The 21179-nt window shown below is 44.9% G+C and overlaps 1 protein-coding gene across 2 annotated transcripts in view; it reads right to left on the minus strand.

The window, feature by feature from the left end:
• Positions 1 to 21179, minus strand: part of CLSTN2 (calsyntenin 2) — a 753689-nt gene that overhangs the window by 31549 nt on the left and 700961 nt on the right. For both annotated transcript variants that reach the window (XM_061420328.1, XM_061420320.1), the window contains exons 9-10: positions 19920 to 20082; positions 4046 to 4212 (exon numbers count right to left, since the gene is read on the minus strand). In XM_061420328.1, the coding sequence (XP_061276312.1) occupies positions 4046 to 4212; positions 19920 to 20082 (330 nt within the window). The remainder of the gene's footprint in view (positions 1 to 4045; positions 4213 to 19919; positions 20083 to 21179) is intronic.

Consider the following 21179-nt stretch of genomic DNA (forward strand, 5'->3'; position numbering starts at 1 on the left):
TTTTCAATTCTTACATTGCTACACAATGATATTAAGAACATTTTACACATGAGGGAATTGGGGTTTAAAGGATTAAAGTACCTTGCCCAAGGTCACCCTGCTCAGAAATATCCATACTGTGCTTTGAATCTAGAAATGTTTTGTCCCAAAGTTCTTCTTCTTTCTCACACTTCCACACTAGAGATGACAAATTGGCAGGGATGAGGCTATGAAAATCAAAAGCAGATTTTCCTCAGGAATCTGAGGATTCCACTGTGTCTTGTATGGATACATAACAGCACCCCTCTTGGCCATTTACTCACTCCAGACAAGCTGGTGAAATATCCAGAAATGCACATTTTCCAGAGGAAAACAAGTGAGAAGAGGAACCCGCCTGGGTCCATGTGAGTGATCAAGGTATTTCCTTAGTTCGTGGGAGGCTCTGGCTTTTTTGGACTAGCCAGAGAGGAAGGAGGAGGCTGGGAGACAGTAGAGAAAAAGTGTGCAGTGTGCTCAGTCGCTTCAGTCATGTCTGACACTCTTTGCGATCCCATGGACCATAGCCTGCCAGGCTCCTGTGTCCATGGGATTTTCCAGGCAAGAATACTGGAGTGGGTTGTCATGCCCTTCTCCAGGGGATCTTCCCAACCCAGGGCTTGGACCTGAGTCTCCTGCTGTCTCCTGCGTTGCAGGCAGATTCTTTATCCCTGAGCCACCAGGGAAGCCCAGAGAAAACACTAGTCATTATTCAAAAACAAAATGAGGGATAAAAGAGGGAATGCAGGTAGGAAGCAATTTTAATCATTTTCAAGAATGTCTTCTAATCTGAGCTGTGTGGAGGAAAGAGCCTAGACTTATTTTGGACGAGTCCCTGAGCCCCAATCTCCTTATATCTGAAATGGGTCATAATACTTAATTTGTTGTGAGAAGTAGGGATAATGAACCTAAAATAGCCCCCAGTGGGTGCACCGTAAGTCGTGTGTGTTATCATTAACTTTTCATACGTGATCTAGTTCTTGCCTGCTGCATCCCGAGGATGGAACAGGATCATTTGCAGTGGCTGGTTCTGAGCAGGTGGTATCCTAAAATGTCAGATTAGCCTCCTCCACCCCCCACAGCTATGATTGCCACTGAATTTAGTGCTTCCTCTTTCACAGGCCATGATCACTAGGTAGGAATTGCTATGGTTCTTAATTCATATTTCTGAGGATGTGTGGTTTTTAAGTGCAGCACGTTTGGTTGATTGGTTCTGCAGTGCTTGGAGTCCTGACTGTAGCCCCAGGGGAAGGTCCAGAGCAGAAAAGATCCACCCAGAGGCAGGGAGCAAATCCCGAATCTCTAGAGAAGGGACAGATTCAGGATCTACTGGAGGACAGATTTCTGCATCACTGACTTGACCAAACACTGAGAGAACAGTACACACAGGGGATGAAGATCAAACCCCAGGCTCTGCCTGTGAGAATACCCGTCTGAAATGTGCCACGAGGGCCTTGCCTGGGCCAGCTGCCAAGAAACTGACCAGTGGAAAGCTGGCCTTTGCAATTCATGTGGTCTTGTGAGTTTCCTTTGATGACAGGTGATTAGCTGTGTACCCAGGGCACCTGAGTGTGTGTTTTCATGTATGTTAAACAGTGTACTGGAAAGCCATTCTTTACATTGTCCATGTAATCCTCCCATCATCTCCCACTGACCCAGGTCCCAGGGTGAGCATTCTGAACCCCACACCTGTCCAGACCATGTTCCCTTGCATGGATGGAGCCCTTCAATAACTGCTTGTTGCCAAAAAAAGAAATACCACTTTAAAAGACGCTTACTCCTTGGAAGAAAAATGACGACCAACCTAGATAGCATATTGAAAAGCAGAGACATTATTTTGCCAGCAAAGGTCCATCTAGTCAAGGCTATGGTTTTTCCTGTGGTCATGTATGGGTGTGAGAGTTGGACTGTGAAGAAAGCTGAGCGCCGAAGAATTGATGCTTTTGAAGTGTGGTGTTGGAGAAGACTCTTGAGAGTCCCTTGGACTGCAAGGAGATCCAACCAGTCCATTCTGAAGGAGATCAGCTCTGGGATTTCTTTGGAAGGAATGGTGCTAAAGCTGAAACTCCAGTACTTTGGCTACCTCATGCGAAGAGTTGACTCATTGGAAAAGACTCTGATGCTGGGAGGGATTGGGGGCAGGAGGAGAAGGGGATGACAGAGGATGAGATGGTTGGATGGCATCACTGACTCGAAGGACATGAGTCTGAGTGAACTCCAGGAGTTGGTGATGGACAGGGAGGCCTGGAGTGCTGCGATTCATGGAGTCGCAAAGAGTCGGACATAACTGAGTGACTGAACTGAACTGAACTGAACTGAATAAGGCCCCATGATGTGGCCTCTGCCCACCTCTCTGGTCTCTTTCTAGCTTTCTTCCTGCAACTTTGGTACTTGTAACACTGACCTTCCACCTAGAATGACCTCCCTGCCCTCTCCCTCACCACTTCCTCCCTTTTTCCTGGTTGGTTCTTACTCATCCTTAACAATGTGCTGAGACCGAATTTGCCTGAGGAGTCGAATTCCTCCAAGGAGCCTTCCCTCACTGCCCATGCCCCAGGTTCTGAAGCTCTGGAGCAGAGCTGTCTGGGTTCACATTCTGACTCTCTCTTTACTTACTCCGAGATCTTGGAAACTTTCTCTTCCATGCCTCCATTCCTCAGGTGCAAAATGGGAATATTCATGGTATAATTCTTTTTATCATAGGGTTACCTGGGGCTTAAGGGAGTTAAATCCATAAAGCTTTTAGAACAGTGCCTGGCACCTGAGAGACCCTCAGTAAATGTTGGTGCTTGTAAATTACAGGTATCTGCTTGGACCACTGAGTTTCCTAAAGACAGTAAGCTTGGACCATTCACTTCTGTTTCCCTCTACTCTGCCCAGAACTGTTCTCTGGTTGTCTGTGGAATGTTTGCTGAAGTGACTGCTACAGAAAGAGAAGCATAATGTACCCAGACCACTGGTTCCTTCAAGGCCAGCCTGAATCACAGCCTCACAAGCAGTTGGCCACTAAGAACGTAAACAGGAGGCTCCTCTGTTGGAGGTCTGACTCCTCGGGCTCTGGCTAGGGACAGAAAGGCAGGGCAGCTCCATGGATAATGCTGAGTGGGGACAGATGGGAAGCAGTGGAAAACCTCTGCTCTGGTCACTGCCTCCTTGGGAAAACTTCTTAGGGCTCGAGGGCCACCCTGACTCCCAGAGAAGAGGCCAAGGGACTGCCTGCTTCCACTGGGATCTGCTATGATAGAGCACAGGCTGTGATGATGTTTACCCCTCTATTTGCTCAGGACCCTGAGGCCTGAGGCTGGCACGTGCTCCCTGATCCAGGTGAGGCCAGAGCTATCCCTGCCCATTGGGGCTGAGGGGCTTGATGAGGACAGTCAGCCATATCCTGCCCCCTCAGGAGGAGCTTTTCTTAAAATGTAGCTGGGATTCCCTGGGATCACTTTAGTTATATCGTGTATGGATGACAAAAATCGTAAATCTGCTAGTATTCTCTCTGATGGGAGACATTGCCTGGAGCCCAATCTGGGCTTCAACTTAATAATGGAGGACCCAATGACCTCAGCATCTGCTTTCTAATCCCACCCCACACCAGGATGACTTTCTGTGCTAATTCATATTGTCCATGGTCCAAACTTTTAATTCTACTTTTTTTTTTTTTTTTTTGTATTTCTGAAAGGTACGATTGCATGATCCCTCAGTTCCTTTGGGCAAATAAACAACAAAGCAGCCCACCACCCAGGTAAACAGTGAAATATGATAATTCCCTTCAGGTAGACATTGAACATGTGCCTGCTTTTATGCATCAAACTGATTATCCTCAGGCTTCATCAAGGAATTTCAGGAGATGGCACAAAGTCTGTTGTGTAGTCATGGTCATGATTCTCCCCACTGTGGCCACACGTTCACCAGGCACCGTCTCTGTGTCACGTGGCAAGGAACAACTCGGCTTCCAGGAGTGCACTGGTGCTGGGTGCCTCCCCCTCACAAAGCACCATCTGACCGGGGGCTAGGCTGGCTCCTTTCTTACCTTTATTCCTTGGCCCAGGCTTTCCAGGGAATTGATATCCAGCCCTTCCTTGCAGGCCTGCAGGCAGGAAATCACCTTCTGACTGTCCATTTTGCCAGGGCGAATGGTGAGACTGGCCAGGCTGCCGTGGAAGAATTGAGCAAATCGTGGCTTGGTGACTTCTCCTCCTAAAAGATAAAGAAGCACCATTATCTGCCCTGTGGAGATTGGGCAGGCAACATTGCTTCATGGTGCCGTCCGGCCATGGAGCCAAGGATACAGTGATTGTGTCCCTTAAACCTGAGTTTTTCCTTCCAAGTGGAGAGTGCAGAGTTGTGAACACAGAATGTCAAGAGGATGTTATTGGCTGCCAAGACCTTGGCACTCCCCAGCTACACCTATTTAGGATTCTGGAACTTTGAATTTAAAACATTTACTTTCAGAGGCACAGAATGTTTTAAAACAGCAGTCCCCAAGCTTTCTGGCCCCAGGGACCAGTTTTGTGGAAGACAATTTTTCCATGGACTGGAAGAGGGGGATGGTTTCAGGATGATTCAAGCACATTAAATTTATTGTGCACTTTATCTCTATTGTTATTGCATCAGCTCCACCTTGGATCATCAGGCATTAGATTCTTGGAGGCTGGGGACTCCTGTTTTAGAAGACAGAAAGTGCCTACAGAGTCAAAGCAGGGGATAGGGAATCTTCCGGTGATGAAAGACGTGCTGTGTGTCAGGCTGTCTGCTGGGGATTTCATCGGGGTGAGCCTACAAAGAGGAATCATTGTTTCCAAATGACAGACAAGGAGCCCTGGGACTCAGAAAGGTAGAAGGACTTGCCCCAGGACATACAGCTAAACTCTGGAGCTGGCACTCTGGTTCTGGTCTGTGTGACTGCAGAGCTGGCATCTGCTACCCTGTCTTCATTTCACTGAAAGGCTGGCATGCGATTGACAGGTCCTAGAACCCTGAGTCCCTGGGCTCTGATTCTCATGGAGTTGATTTCATATCTGCTCAAATCCAAGTTCTTTGTCATATAGGGGCTTCCTTGATTCTGTTCTACCTCTGTCCTTCTTCCCCTCACCTATGTCCTTCTACTGTCTGTGCCCAGGTCAGCTCTTCAGCTGGGGAAATTGTTCAGTGTGGCTTGTGTTGCAAAGGCAGCCTGGAAGCTGCCTCCTCCCATTCTCTCCCTGATTTCCCAAAGTTCCCTAATATCAATGCCCCTTTAGGTCCAGTGGAAGCCTCAGCTCCTCCAGGAGCCCCTTCCCACTGACTTCATTGAACACAAACACTGTTCCATCCAGGGGCAGCCTACGTCAACAACCTGAGCTTTGATCTTGTACTTCAGTTTGTTCAGAGAGGTAGCCAACGTGCAGGAAAGATGGATCTGGGCAGAACTCTAGCTTTGCTAATTCTCTGTGGGAGGTTCTGTAGCCTTTCTGAGCCTGCACGCACTTGTAGGGGACACTTCTGGGTTTTGCCTCCTGGTTCTCCTGTGCTGCCTCAGTGGCCCCCTCATCAGTTTCTCTAGCACCTGGAGGGCAGGTTTCTGGAAGGTTCTGCCAGAGTAACACCACAGTGACTTCTCTGCCCATGAGTGAGCGATGCTGTGTCAGCAAAGTCTGGACCTCAGCCTGGGTGGCAGAGGACTCTCCACTGGGGGCCCTGTCTCAATCTTACGGGAATGGGCATCCTGATACCTGCATTCCTATAGCCTTCAGAGTTCTCTCTTACCAGCTAAGAGATTATTCTCTCTTAGCTGCTTCATTATTCTAGTGCTCTGTTACAGTCAGTGAGTTTTTATATTTTCTTGTTGAAATTACTGTGTGGTTTTCTCTTCTGATTGGGTCCAGAATGACACACCCTCTATGTTTGCACACATACTTTTGCTCTCACCCATTCCTCCCCACACTAGATACCGCCTCTAAAGTGCTCAGGTCAGGAAGATCCCACTGCTTCTCCAAGGCCCCTCAAGCTCTCTGCTCACCTTGCCTTCTCCCTGCCCTGAGCCTTGGAACACAGATAGTTCATTTCAGTGCACCTCTAAGAACTCAGCGTTGTTATTTAATGTACGTGTGTTTCATGTCTTCAAGAGCCTATAAGGGGTGGTTGTCAATTATGGCTGCACATTTTAATCATCTGGGAAATCTTTAAAAGAATAATTGGGACGACCCAGAGGGATGGTATGGGGAGGGAGGAGGGAGGAGGGTTCAGGATGGGGAACACATGTATACCTGTGGCGGATTCATTTCGATATTTGGCAAAACTAATATAATTATGTAAAGTTTAAAAATAAAATAAAATTAAAAAAAAAAAAGAATAAACTGATTCTGGTGCTGTATCCCACCCACAGAGGTTATGACCTTTTTTTTTTAATAGAAGTACAGTTGATTTACAATGTCATGTTAGTTTCAACTGCACGGTGACTCAGTTATATATATATATATATATATATATAAACACACACACACACATATATATATATATATATATACATATATATATATGTTCCTTTCAAGTTCTTTTCCCTTATAGGTTATTACAAAATATTGAGTATAGTTCCCTTTGCAATACAGTAGGTCCTTGTTGTTCATTTTATATATAGTAGTAGGTATATTTTAATCCCAACCTCCTAAATTATCCCTCTCCCCGCACCCCTCTTTCCCCTTTGGTAACCATGTTTGTTTTCTATGTCTATGAGTCTCTTTCTCTTTTGTAAATAAGCTTATTTGTATCTTTTTTTAGCTTGCACATTTAAACGATATTATATTTGTCTTTCTCTGACTTCCTTCACTAAGTCCATCCATGTTGCTGCAAAGTGGCATTATTTCATTCTTTTTATGGCTGAGTAATATTCCATTATATATATGTGTGTGTGTGTGTGTGTGTGTGTGTGTGTGTGTTTGTTCAGTTCTTCAGTCATGTTCAATTCTTTGCGACCTCATGACTGTAGCCCACCAGGCTTCTCTGTCTAGGAAATTTTCCATGGCAAGAATACTATAGCAGTTTGCCATTTCCTGTTCCCGGGGATCTTCCTGACTTAGGGATCTGAACTGCATCTCTTGTGTCTTCTGCATTGGCAGGTGGATTCAAAGTCATATATACATGTATATATAACATTATATTAATATATATGTATTTATATACATACCTCACCTTCTTTGTCCATTCATCTGTCTATCTCCTTTAAGTGAATCAAACATGAAGTCAAGGTTCAGAACCACTGGGCTATAAGCTTCTTAAAGCCAGGCTTCTGCTTACTCCTAAGTGATCTCTCTGCTCTGCGCCACCTGGTGGCTTACTCTTGCCCATCCTCACACATTGCTAGAATTTATTTAAGTCTGTCTCCTGGTTGGAAGGGAGCAGTCACGCATGATTCATTGTAATGAAGACAATACTGGGCAGGTAGTAGGGGAACGGAGGACTGTTGCAGGCACTTTGCACACATTGGCTCATTTATCCCTCTCAACAACACAAGCCCCTGACCCGGTGTCACTGGGCCTCCTACATGCTGTCTGGCACACAGTGGACACTTCCTAATTGTTGGCTGGATTGAAGGAGATGCTCCAGCAGAGTAGCACCTGTGGTATCTCTCCAGCATCCACCTCACTCCTGCCCTCTTGCAATGGCAGCACTGAAGTTTGGGGGGTTGACTCGAGTTCCAGGGATGGACTCTATTTATTCAAAACTAATGAATAATTCACCTGCCAGTGTAGGAGGCACAAGAGACACAGGTTAGAGCCCTGAGTCAGGAAGATCCTCTATTTAGTCAAAGCTGGGTTTCCCTTGTAGCTCAGCTGGTAAAGAATCTGCCTGCCATGCAGGAGGCCTGGATTCGATCCCTAGGTTGGGAAGATCCCTTGGAAAAGGGAAAGGCTACCCACTCCAGTATTCTGGCCTAGAGAATTCCATGGACTGTATAGTCCATGGGGTTGCAAAGAGTCGGTCATGACTGGGCGACTTTCATTTTCACTTTCAGTCAGGCTGTTTTGTCTCCATTGCTCCAGTGACTGAACCAGGCATGGACTTGGGATTAGCCATACCAGGTGAAGCCAATCAGCACTTGGCATCCAAAAAGCCACAAGTGTTGGTCTAGGGATAATCAGGAGATCAAGTTTAACCCAATGAGATGAGCAGAGAAGCTGGCTGGTAGCCTCTGGGACAAGGGCTTCCATCTTCTCTCTAGAAGGTGTCTGGAACCTACTCTTGCTCTCTTCCCCTGGGGATCATTCTGTAAAGATAGAAGGCTGAGAGTGGCTGCAGCCATCCTGCAAGCAGACCAGGGACAACTAAGGCAATGCCTGGAGCGGGGGCAGAGCCAGGAGGGTACAGCAGGCTGAGCGAATCCTGAGTAGACCTCCTCACTGCTTTACTGCAGGATGTCTTCAGCTATGGGAGCTGGGCATCCATCTTTAACGGTTTAATCTGTTTTGACTCACGCTACCCAGAACATCTTCACATTGGAAATGAATGGACAAGGCTCTATCAAAGTGCTCTGTCCACAGGTTTGACTTTGAGAGATGACCTGAGATGATCTCTCAGGCCATGGCTTTGGGTATGGGGGAGCCAATCTGGGAGTCATTGGGTTTAGGCTCCCGAGGCCCTCATGGTTAAGGTGCCCCTCACAGCCATCAGCATGCTCCTGCCCTACTGAAAGAACACTTCTGTTACCCTGCAGGAAGATGAGTATGAGCCTGGATCTGATTGGTAGACTGCCACACTCCAGGGCATCCAGGTGGTTATCTCTTCCCTGCCTTGTCTCCCACTTAGAGCAGCAGATCCAACAAGAAGTTTCAGTGACTAGGCATGAACTCTGTGCCCAATGCCGTGTGAAGTCCTCAACATACATCATCTTATTGAACCTTCATAGAACTCTTGAGAGGTAGGCATTTCCTCTATGGTTAAAGAGGAACAAACTCAGGTTTAGAGAGAAGAAAGTAGCCAAGGTCATCTAAGGAGTAATTGGTGAAATGTAGGCTTCTAGAGAGTGAGTGTATCCATCCATACTCAGGACCAGCTGGTCATTCTGGTGGTACTAGTCAGCCCAGTCTATACAGTGTGGCTGGTACTATGGAGAGCATGGAGAGTCCTTAAAAAGAAAAAAAATAAATAACTAGGAATAAAAGTACCATATGACCCAGCAATCCCACTACTGGGCATATACCCTGGGGAAACCATAATTGAAAAAAAGACTTGTACCCCAATGTTCATTGCAGCTCTATTTACAATGGCTAGGACATGGAAACAACCTAAATGTCCATCCACAGATGAATGGATAAAGAAGTTGTGGTATATATACACAATGGAATATTACTCAGCCATAAAAAGGGACACATTTGAGTCAGTTGTAGTGAGGTGGATGTAGACTACACTGATGTAGTCAGTATAGTGAGGAACCCAGAGCCTGTTATACAGAGTGAAGTAAGTCAGAAAGAGAAAAACAAATACCATATAGTAATGCATACATATGGAATCTAGAAAAATCGTACCGATGAACCTATTTGCAGGGCAAGAATAGAGACACAGACATAGAGAGCAGATGGGAAGAAGGTGGCACAAATTGAGAGAGTAGTGTTGAAACACATATGTTAACCATGTGTGAAGTGGATAGCTACTGGGGATTGCTGTATAAAACACAAGGAGCTCAAACTGGTGCTTTGTGATGACCTAGAGGGGTGGGATGGGGTGGTGGGTGGAAGGGAGGTTCAAGATGGAGGTCACACAAGTATATTTATGGCTGATTCATGGTGATGTATGGCAGAATCCAATACAATATTTTAAATCAGTTATCCTCCAATTAAAATTAAATCGGAAAAAATAGAGTGTAGCTGGGAGAGAGCCCTTGTGGTCTGCCACCCAGAGCCCCTCATCTGCTCACTCACCACTCACCATCCTTTACACTTTCCTGGGTGCCAGAACATCTTCCTACACACTATTTTCACTCAGCAAAACATCCATTTTTTCTATTTTTGACTTAAGAATCCTAGACCTGCGATGCACTCTATTTATTAATGACACGACTCCAGGAAAGCAATTCAATTAGCATTGTGCAATAGGAGGCTAGCAAAAACTAGAAATATACTTGCACTCAGAGGTGGTTGTGATGCGGGATTTAAAAAAAGAGTGGATACATATACTGAAAAATCTTTCTGTTTAATATCTAGGGTGTCTGCACACACCACATGGCTTCTCTGCTAACATTTAGACATACATATGCTCATGAATTATTGTAAGAAAAGAAAATAACCTGATTTCCAATACAAAGAACCTTCTCCAAATATTTGCAAACACAGATTCCTAAGGCTAGATCTGCACACATTTTTAAAGTGTTTGCTGTTTGCCTAGCATTCTGTTTGATTCAGCTGATGATAAGATAGGACTGTGTTTTCCAGGAGCTCACATTCAGTTGGGAGAATAAAGTATAGACACTGGAAAAGTAAAATAAAAATGTAAGAGTAAATTGCCAGTTCAGTTCATTTCCTAAGGCAGTGCATGATTAATTTCCAAACACATGATATAGAAAATACATCCAACAGATCAGGGGGGGAAATAATAGCCGTGATTTATCAAGTCCCAGGGCTTCCCTGGTGGCTCAGATGGTAAAGAATCTGCCTGCAATACAGGAGACCTGGGTTTGATCCCTGGGTCCAGAAGACCCCTTGGAGAAGGGAGTGGCTACCCACTCCAGTACTCTTGCCTGGGAAATCCCATGGACAGATGAGCCTGGTGGGCTACAGTCCATGGGGTCACAGACAGTTGAATACGACTGAGCTACTAACACACAGGTGGTGCTAGTGGTAAAGAATCCGCCTGCCAATGCAGGAGACTCAAGAGGTGCAGTTCGATCCCTGGGTTGGGAAGATCCCCTGGAGAAGGAAATGGAAACACACTCCAGTATTCTTGCCTGGAGAATACCATGGACAGAAGAACCTGGCAGGATATGGTCCATAGGGTCACAAAGAGTTGGGCATGACTGAAGCAACTTACCACACACACACACTGGGTCCTTAAAACATGACGATTTCTTCCCCAGGGTATTTTATTTAATAATGCTTAAGTTGCAGGATAGTACTTTTGAGATCATAGTCTGTCTCTTCTGATTTCTTTCATCTTACCCTCAGTTTAAACGCATCTCTGTCTTGTGCTCACTGCTGCAAGAACGGTTGACAGGAGGGAGAGAAGATGGGGCTTGGAGCTGAGTTGCTTCCTCAATTTCATCTCAAGTCCTAAATTTAGAAGGGTGGGGAAGATGTATCTTCAACATCCTTGGAAAATAGAGGAAGGAAAAACCTGCCTTTCCCCAGTCTAGGAGATGATACTCCAAGCTAGGGGGTGGCAGCGGGGGGTGGATGGACAGGATGACAGAGATGCAGAATGAGGGTGAACACCCTGGAAACAGTGTGTGATGCTGGGAGGGGAAGCGAACCTGGCACATCTGGATAGGTGGAGAGAGGGACCAAACATGGTTTTACAAGGTATGAGAAGCAGCAGAGGTATTTCTGTGTCCCTAAGACAAAGAATTACACAGAGCGCTGATGACCCCGAAGGACCATTAATGACTGAGGATCAAAGAGATGGACACCGTTTCAGTAGACACCTGCATGGAAAGATGACTGGAGGCCCCTCAACACCCTAGCCCCTTATACATCCCCCTGAAATCAGCTGGCACCCTAAATGGCAACCCACTCCAGTATTCTTGCCTGGAGAATCCCACAGACAGAGGAGCCTGGCAGTCTACAGTCCATGGGGTTGCAAGAGTTGGACACAACTGAGTGACTAAAGAAATGGGAGAATTCCAAACTTGCCAAGGTTGAATCTCCCCCACTCAGATAGAAGAGGGACTGGAAGTGACACTAAATGGATGTGGAAAAATGACTTTTTTCTTTGTGAATTCAGATTCTTACCTGCTAAACTACAACTCCTTTTACAGATGATATTTTCACAGCTAGGTAACTTGCCTAAGGCCCTACAGGCAGAAGTTAGTGAAACTCTGATTCAGACTCAGGTTTTGCTTGCTCTCAAGCTTTTGACCTGAGTGCCATACAATACATATGGCTGGGAGGGTTCAAGCAGAATTTCTTGGAGGATCTCATAATTGGGCTGCTTCAGAAAGATGAGGACAGGTTGGGATTGATACAAGGCTGAGGGTGAATGTCCAATTACACGGAGTTCTGTAGACACTGAATGATTTCAGCAGCAACTCCCAGTGATTTGTGTCAAGTTTACTGGGAAACACAGTTCTCATGAAAAATAATGGTCTTTGGCAAAAGTGATTTAACATAGCTTGTGTTATTCTGAGCCAGAGTTTTCATTCAGCTTTCTTTCCACTGAGAGGTGGGCCCACCAACTATACACATAGCTTTAGAATCAGTAATATTCACTTTCCTCTGAGTAAAAGACCTGTGTTGTGTGAATGGACAAAGTAGCTTCCCTTTGCAAAGTATGTGTGGGATGCTGCTGGTCTTTTTTTTTTTTTCTTGCTGTCATTCCCACAGCTATTTAGTCTGAGAAGCACATAGAAAGGAGGGGTGGGGGCATATTCCCTCCTGCTTGGGTTGGATGCTGCTCTGTGCATGGCTTGTTGATGGAGATGCCCCTCAAGGAACACAATTTCACAGATGGTTAGCTATCAATTTTGAGCAATGCAAATGGTGAGACCATTGGAAATCTTGCTTTCTCTCATTTCAGTGATGGAGATACCCACTGAATGCAAAGACTAAGTGAAGTGTGTAATAGACTCCCATAAACTGTGGCTTTAAAACCTGTGCACAACCCCAGGGTTTAGAACTGTAGTTGTAAGGACTGGTGGTCAGGGATGCTCTGCCCTCAGGGCTGGCCATGACACAGTCTCAGCAGGCTTTCTTGATCCTTTGGTTGTTATGTCTCCATCCTTCCAGCATTTTCAGTGAACATTTACATGGTGGGTTCTAAGTTCATAAGAAACATATGACTTATGGGATGACCCCAAAAGTCAGTACTCTGGCGTTAGGCACCTAGATTCACAAAGCTGGAATGGCCCTTATATATCAACCAGAATGGCTCCGCCATTCTCCAGGAGCACAGAGGCAAGACACAGTCTTCAAAGACCCAGAGCAAGTAAGCAGCAGCAGTAGCAGTAAGGGTTTAGAATTCTTTTCTGACTCTAGATTCAGCCCTCCTGTTAAACCAAGATGCCCAGTGGGCCAGTCATTATCTTTGGCCTCAGCTTGACTTTGTCTGATCTGGGGAAGAAAGCCCGGGGAGTCCTGGCAAATGGTTTGCCTGTGGATTCCAGAATCTTCTGGCCTTCCTTGCTTGGCTATTAAATGCCATCTGGTTCTACATATCTCTAGAAGCAGAGGTGGGTGTGGCAGTGTAATTAATGCTGTGGGTGACACAGTTCTCGGTGCAAACCAGGCTCTAGGTGACCCTTCCCAAGGTCCTTATGTTCTCTGCGTGTTTCCTCATGAGCAAAATGGAGATGATAATCACAGCCACAACATAGGGTTGTTAAAGAAAAGCCAAGCCAGAGCTAAGCACAGTGCAGGAACTCAAAACTAGCAGTCAGTTTTGGTGCCAGCAAGAACCAAGGAGCTCTGAGATGAGATGATGTCATGGGAGTCTTCTCTTTCTTCAGGGGTCTCTTTCTTTTTTTTTCCCTCCCTGCCATAGTGTGTCTCTCAGACAAGTTAAAATGATACTCAGAATTAAAATGGCCTTTTTGCTCTAAGACCCTTGTTAAAATTTTCTAATTAATGTAACTTTTAGAATGAGATTCAAAGTTTAAATTGTAACTCAGTTATCCTGTTTCCACACATAAATCACCAAATTTTAAAGCTGATTTCATCTGTGTTGTCTTTAGACCAATATACCCTTATGCCAAATGAAATCTAGGGCCTAGAATCATCTTTACTTGATTTTTAAATACAGACAATGCTAAGAGACACTGTGTTAGTCACCCCTGTGTATCAGACATTAGCCATACACCTTTGTCAAAACAAACTCAAAACTGGGATATAATTCAATAACCAATAATTATTGACCTTCTCCAGGACATAACATAGGAGGAAAGGGGAGGGAAGGGGACTCTTTGAGAGCAGACAGTCCTTGCTTTCTGCAAATCCATGCCTTAGTGGGGGATAGAGACCTCCATTAATAACTCCAATGAGATGGTTCCCAAACAGTGCTCCAGGAACACTAATCTACACAGAGTGACTTCCATAGTGAAATAAGACTGAGAACCACAGGTTAGGTAATGTCAAACTATTGGTTTCTTGGTGAGTTTCTGAGAGCTTTGAATAAACAAAGGTGCATTGTGACTCTTCAGTGTGGGCCGTGGGGATGGCTTATATGTTTTCCCAAACTAGACCTTGGCCTCCTTGTGGAACCTGGGGGACCCAAGCTTCATGAAGCCCTGGGGAAATTCCACTTGAATGTAAGGCAGACTATGCTAGCACGTGCCTCTCTCTCAGCAGCAGAGACCTCCAGGGATGCAGAATAATTTCAACACAGACTTTATTAAGAGAATTTGTATTAAATTAGACCAAGTTTATTAAGTGATGACATGCGCTCCAGGTATGTACTAATTTTAGTGTCTGGCAAAAATAATGACCTGAAAATGTACACCAGATCTCAGGACCACATGTGGCTCCAATTCCCCTCTGTCTGAGGAACAGATGCTATTGATTACTGCAACTTTCAGCAACATTTCTGCCTTTTTATTACTTTTTTTGGCCATTCGTATTCTTTGCCTCAGCCCCTCCCAAAAGCCACAAGTAAGTGGGGTTCTGTGTCTTTTCCTTAACAGAGTCTAATTTTTGGAACTAGCCCCTTCTCTATCTCCTGCTGCTTTGTTTGCTAAGTAGCGGGTAGGACTCAGCCAGACCAGGAGCTAGGGTAGAAGGCCCTCCTCATCCAACACCAGGGGGTGCTATCGTTAGGAAGAGGCAAAGCTGGTAGCTCTAGGAAGGCCAAGGTCCAGAGCAGTGGAGGAGAGTCCCCAGCAGAGGCAGAGATGAGGTGGTCGCTGGGGACAGAGCCACAAGCAGGGACGACAGTGATGAGCTCTGCCAAGAGCAGATAAGGCTCAGGCAGGGGGCAGGGTGGTACCTTCTTAAATGTGTGTTTACAGCTATGCTTCTTCAAACACGTTTAGCCATTTCATTAAAACAACTCTAGCTCTGATATCATATAAAATTAGTAAGTCAGAGCTTCTCCGGTTGTCGTGATGGGGGAGAGGTGCTCTGGAGTGTCACCTGCTGGGTCATCTCTGTGGCTGGCGCATCAGTAGCCTTCCTGACTCATTCCCCTGACAACTGAGTTATAGGGCCTGGGTGGCTGGACCCAGGGTAGAGGTCCAGACACAAAGGAGATTATATAATTTTTATCACATATGAGTAGAACTTGAATTTTTGTTGTTAGAAATGGATGAATAGGGACTCTAAGGAAAAGGACAAATTAATTAGTCTTTTAAACAATCTTCCCACATGGCATGACCCAGAGAGAGACAAGGGACCTGGTATTTGTCTAAAGGCAGCAGTTTCTCAGTCAGCACAGACAGATTTTGGCCAGGAGAGAGGGTCTGGCTCCATCCTGAAAACGCTGACACAGAGCACAGAGGTGATGGCTAGGTGGCACACAGCAGCCACACAGAGACAGAAGGACTCTCTTGAGATGCAAGGTCCATCCTGACTTCAAAAGCCCTTCCCTAGAATTAAGATATGCTGCCTGCTTGAGGCCATCCTGGCAATATTTACTAAGTGTAAATGAAATCTCATTTTTTTTAATTACTGGAAAAATACCCATGAAAATGAAGTTCCACTGATTACTCTGGCTTTCCAATTCAATCACAGGACACAGTAGACTAATTGGGGCGGCAGAGTCCTGCCCAGCCTCTGAGCTGGAGCCTCTGAGTTCCAGCTCTGAGTTCCTGGGAGCACCCAGCAAGCAGCTGCTAGCACATTATTTTCTATCCCCATTGTTAACCCCCTGAATGGAAATTTCACAAATGGGAACTGGTTCCCTTGCCAACCTCAAAAGTACCTGAAAAACTCCCCACAATTACAGTCCTGAAGGGGCCTGTTCACACAGCGGGCTTATAATGTGTGTATAAGTGGAGTTTGGAAGGCTTAGAAACATGCCGAGGCAAGGGCTGTATTACTGACTATCAATTTCACAGCACTGTGTCCTATTGAAAGACCTTTTGATGTCTCCTCCCAAGACAAAGGGTACTTCCTTCGTAGCTCAGTCAGTAAAGAATTTGCCTGCAAAGCAAGAGACCTGGGTTCTATTCCTGAGTCAGGAAGATCCCTTAGAGAAGGAAATGGCAACCCACTCCAGTATTCTTGCCTGGAGAATGCTATGGACAGAGGAGCCTGGCAGGCTAGAGTCCATGGGGTCACAATAGTAGGACACGACTTAGCGACTAAACCACCACCCAAGACAAAAACATGGCTCCAGGGAGCATGTAAATATTCATGAGAATCCAAGCTCCTAACAAGGCAAGATGCACCCTATGGTCTGGTCTCAACTCTATCTCTTCCTCCTCTCCACTCATTCTGATCCACGCACATTCCAGTGATAGGCACCCTGGGCACGCCAACATCAAGCTGCTCTGCCATGGCATATGCTGTTGCTACCTTTATCAGCCTAGTGAACTCATACTCATCCCCAAAAGCTAAGTTTTAAAGACTTTAAGGGATTTTTCTCCCAAGCTGAAAATTCACCAAAGATTATCTTTCCTTTCAGAAAAGATACCTAAATCTTCTCCGTGCTCAGAAGCATGGATGATGAGTTCTCTACTACAACATCAGCCCCATCTTCCCGTGCTTGTCTTCTGACTGACTCTTTCCCAGGCTCAGTGACCTTCTTTCTGACCTAGAGATGGACCTGGCTGGCCAGGGCCTGTCTGTGAGGATTAGTCCTGGGGAAGGGGAGAAGGTCAGTACGTTCAGGGAGCTGTGGGGAAGCTGGAATCACAGAAGCCAAAGTGTACCAAGGTCTTGTGGAAAATCTACCATATAGGGTTTAGGTGCAAGGAGCAGAGGAGGAGGTAGAGGAGGCAACCAGCAGATGTTTTCAAATTTACACATTCATTCAACTGAAACATGCCAAACACACTCCAAATGCCTGCACCAAGTCCTTATAATAACCTTGCAATACAGGTATTACTCTAGATAAGGAGATAGGTGAGAAAGTATTAATAGGAACTCAAGGAAGTTAGAGATTCTGCAGGTTTCCACTGCAGGCTGGGATGATGGGGCTCAGATGTGGTCCCTGAGGGCTGCTAGGGAAGTCATGGTAAGGTTCATGGTGACATGATTAGGGCCCTTTCTTTCTTTTTTAAATTCATTAATTTATTTTAATTGGGGAATAATTTCTTTACAATATTGTGGTGGTTTCTGCCATACATCGACATGAATCAGTCATGGGTGCACATGTGTCCCCCCATTCTGAACCCCCTCCCACCTCCCTCCCCTACCCCATCCCTCTGGGTTGTCCCAGAGCACCAGCTTTGAGTGCTCTGCTTCATTCATCAAACTTGTACTGGTCATCTATTTTACATATGGTAATATACATATTTCAATGCTCTTCTTTCACGTCATCCCACCCTTGCCTTCTTCCACATAATCCAAAAGTCTGTTCTTTACATCTGTGTCTCTTTTGCTGTCTTGCATATAGGATCATCATTACTATCTTTCTAAATTTCACATACATGCATTAAAGTGCTGTATTGGTGTTTCTCTTTCTGACTTACTTCACTCTGTATAATAGGCTCTGGTTTCATCCACCTCATTAGAACTGACTCAAATGCATTCTTAGCGCTCTTTCTTATGGGCAGCATCCAATCTATGTCCCAAAATATCTGCGGGCTGGCTGTGGCGTCTAGCTGGGGCATGCAACCACATGAGAGGGCTGTTGTTCTAACACTGTGTTCAGTGACTAATGATTCCTGGGCAACCTCTGAATTAGTGCCTTGCTATACTAACTAGTTCCATGGGCTCACGTCAGATGACACAGTCTTCCTCTCCTCATATCCTGGGGAATTCTGCAATACTGAGGGAGCTCTTACCACATTCTATGAAACGTTTGAGAAGATTTTTACTGTCATGTGATGTACATCGGACTTCAAGTAGGTGACTTCTACTCAAAAATACACTCTTACTCAGCCATAAAGAAAGGATGAAATAATGCCATATGTAGCTACATGGATGGACCTAAACATTATCACACAAGGTGAAGTAAACCAGACAAATATCATTGATAATGCTTATATGTCAAATCTAAAAAAAAAAGAGAGATACAAATGAACTTATATACAAACAAAAACATGAGAAAGTAGCACTGACATATATATACTATCATGTGTAAAACAGATAACTAGTGGGAAGCTGCTTCATAACACAGGGAGCCCAGCCTGATGCTCCGTGATGACCTAGAGGGCTGGGCTGGGGGTGGGGTGGGAGAGAGTCTCAAGAGGGAGGGGATATACATTACATATAGCTCATTCATATTGTTGCACTGCAGAAACCAACAAACATTGTAAAGCAATTATCCTCCAATTAAAAATTAAAAAAATTAATGCTAAATAAATTCTTTTCGTTAAATAACAAATATATTTAAAAACTGGGAAAAAAAAAAAAACCCAGACACAGACTTACAGACAGAAAACAACCATGGTTATCAAAAAAGGAAAGAGGGGAATGGATAAATTAGGAATTTGGATTAACATATACACACTACTATAAACACAATAGATAATCAAGGACCTACTATTTAGCACAGGGAAGTCTACTCAAGATTTTGCAATAACCTATAAGGGAAAAAAATTTGAAAAAGAAGTGTGTATATATATATATACATATATATATATATATAACTGAATCACTTTGCTGTATACCTAAAACTAATACAACAATGTAAATCAACTATACTTCAATTAAAAAAAAATACACTGTCTTCCGTTGCCTCATTCCTGCTTTGTCTCCTTCCTGGGTTTTGTCCCTAGTGCTCCCAGGGCTGCACCGTGTGCCCTTCTTGCCATCTTCTCTTGCATGGAGCTGCCCAGAATTTACTCTTTGTCCCAACCCAGAGGGGTTTATGTCTCCCCTAGAGGGAGCCAGTCCTCCCAAGTCATAATCTTGTACCACAACCCACCTTTTTCCTCCGCCCCCACAGCAAATGGTCAAGGTCTCAAATCTTAGTAACCCTCAAAGAAGGCATCATCAGGAGTTTGAGGAGTCATCTCCAAGTACTGATCTGCTTATTTGAGGAGCATTTTACTTCCCCTCTGGTCTCTCACTGATACTTCAAAGAACCCCAGCTGTTAAAGGGAGCAAAGACAAAGATGCTCACAAATCTGAGTGGGGAACAGAAAGGCTAGATGCACGCTCAGAGAGCTGGCTCTCCTACTTCCAAAGAGGTGATGAGTCTGGGCTGGGGACTGGAGGAGAAGCAGCAGCAGAGGAAGTGACTTCCCAGAACAGAGAGTCGGGATCTTAGACAATTTGAGTGGGAATAAAGAGAGATCCTTGGCTCCTGACCAGTGTAGAGAGCAACAGAGCCAACTGGCAATTTTTTATACCAGATTCCACTTGCAGGCTTTTCTCTACACAGCCCCAGTTTGAAACCAGATAAGCTTCCAGAATAATAAAATGCATTAGCAACTCAGAGGCAATTCTGAAATTGCTCCTGTTGATCTAAAGTCAAAATCTGGTCTCAAGCCAAGTGCTTTATTATTACACAAGGTTAGTGCTTGGATTCATCCTTAACTTTTTAAGTCCTGTTTTATTAGTAGGGGATACTATATTTTCCTGGCTGAAGCTCATACCACTTGCTTTGCCCTTTTCTCTGCCTGTACCTTTGATGGACTGTACACTGATAGGCCAGGGAGAAGGGCTGGACCTAAGGGTTACCTTGCCAACAAGCGCCGACTGTCAGTTGCATGGCAATGTGAGATGGATGAATGGGCCAATCGTTAGTCACCAGGTATGGTTCATACGTTGCTCCATCCATGTATAAGGTGACCACAGGAAACTCCACATTGATGACATAGTAATGCCATTCTTTGTCACAAATCTAGTGAAAAGAAAGAGAAGCAACACTTAAAATTGAATATGCAATAAAACATCCAATAGACTTTTATTCCAATTATGAAAGAGGGAGAAGAGACCTTTAGGTTAACAATGTTTATTGCAAAGAACTCAGTGAACATAATGGCTGATATGCACTGAGCTTATAGAAACGCACATCAAATATGATGGAGCAAACCATGGAATTGAGGAACACCTGGGAAACTTATCATTGGGTAAATATCTGACTATGGAGATTATCTTGGTCGGCAAGTTCTGGTGGACAGGTGGGGGTGTCAACTTAAATTTGCTCTGTGTGAGCAATAGTGAGTGAAGTCGCTCAGTCATGTCCAATTCTTTGTGACCCCCATGGACTATAGCCTACCAGGCTTCTCCATCCATGGGATTCTCCAGGCAAGAATACTGGAGTGGGTTACCATTTTCTTCTCCAGGGGATCTTCCTGACCCAGGGATCAAACCCAGGTCTTCTACATTGGAGGCAGACGCTTTAACCTCTGAGCCACCAGGGAAGCCCAAAAATGTTTTTTGAAGCTTGAGGATGGATGGTGCTACAAAAAGCAAGATGCTAGACTGGAAGTAGAAATGAAGATGAAGATAGAGAAGGCACAGAGGAAGGGAAAAAGAAAGAACAAAATAGAAGAGGAAGAAATTAGGAGTTATGAGCAAGGACAGAGCAACAGACAAAGGAAGAAGGAGTTTCATAAGAACAGAAAACCTTCAATTCCTTTGTCTCTATATTAATGCTTGCCCAAGGAGCTGTTGTAGTCTCATGCTCCCTTCAACTGAAGCAAAATAAATTCTGAGACAGAGTCTTCCCAAGAAGATTCAGCTTCATCCTTCCTTAGAGTCCCTGGGAAGCCAAAGAAGGATGACAATGAGTCCTCCTGGCTGAACTTGGTACAGAGCACACTCACATTCATGTCTGCTCATAATTTTAGTACCTAAGACTTTTGGTCTTAGACCTGGGAACCAAAACCTAACCTTAATGGGTGGGTAGAGACATTTGGAGCCAGGATAAAGTCACTATTCCTGACCTCAAGGTACTCAAATCCCACTTGTTGTTCAGTCGCTAAGTCATGTTTG

Source organism: Bos javanicus, chromosome 1 (genome assembly GCF_032452875.1).
Source record: "Bos javanicus breed banteng chromosome 1, ARS-OSU_banteng_1.0, whole genome shotgun sequence".
Lineage (NCBI taxonomy): Eukaryota > Metazoa > Chordata > Mammalia > Artiodactyla > Bovidae > Bos > Bos javanicus.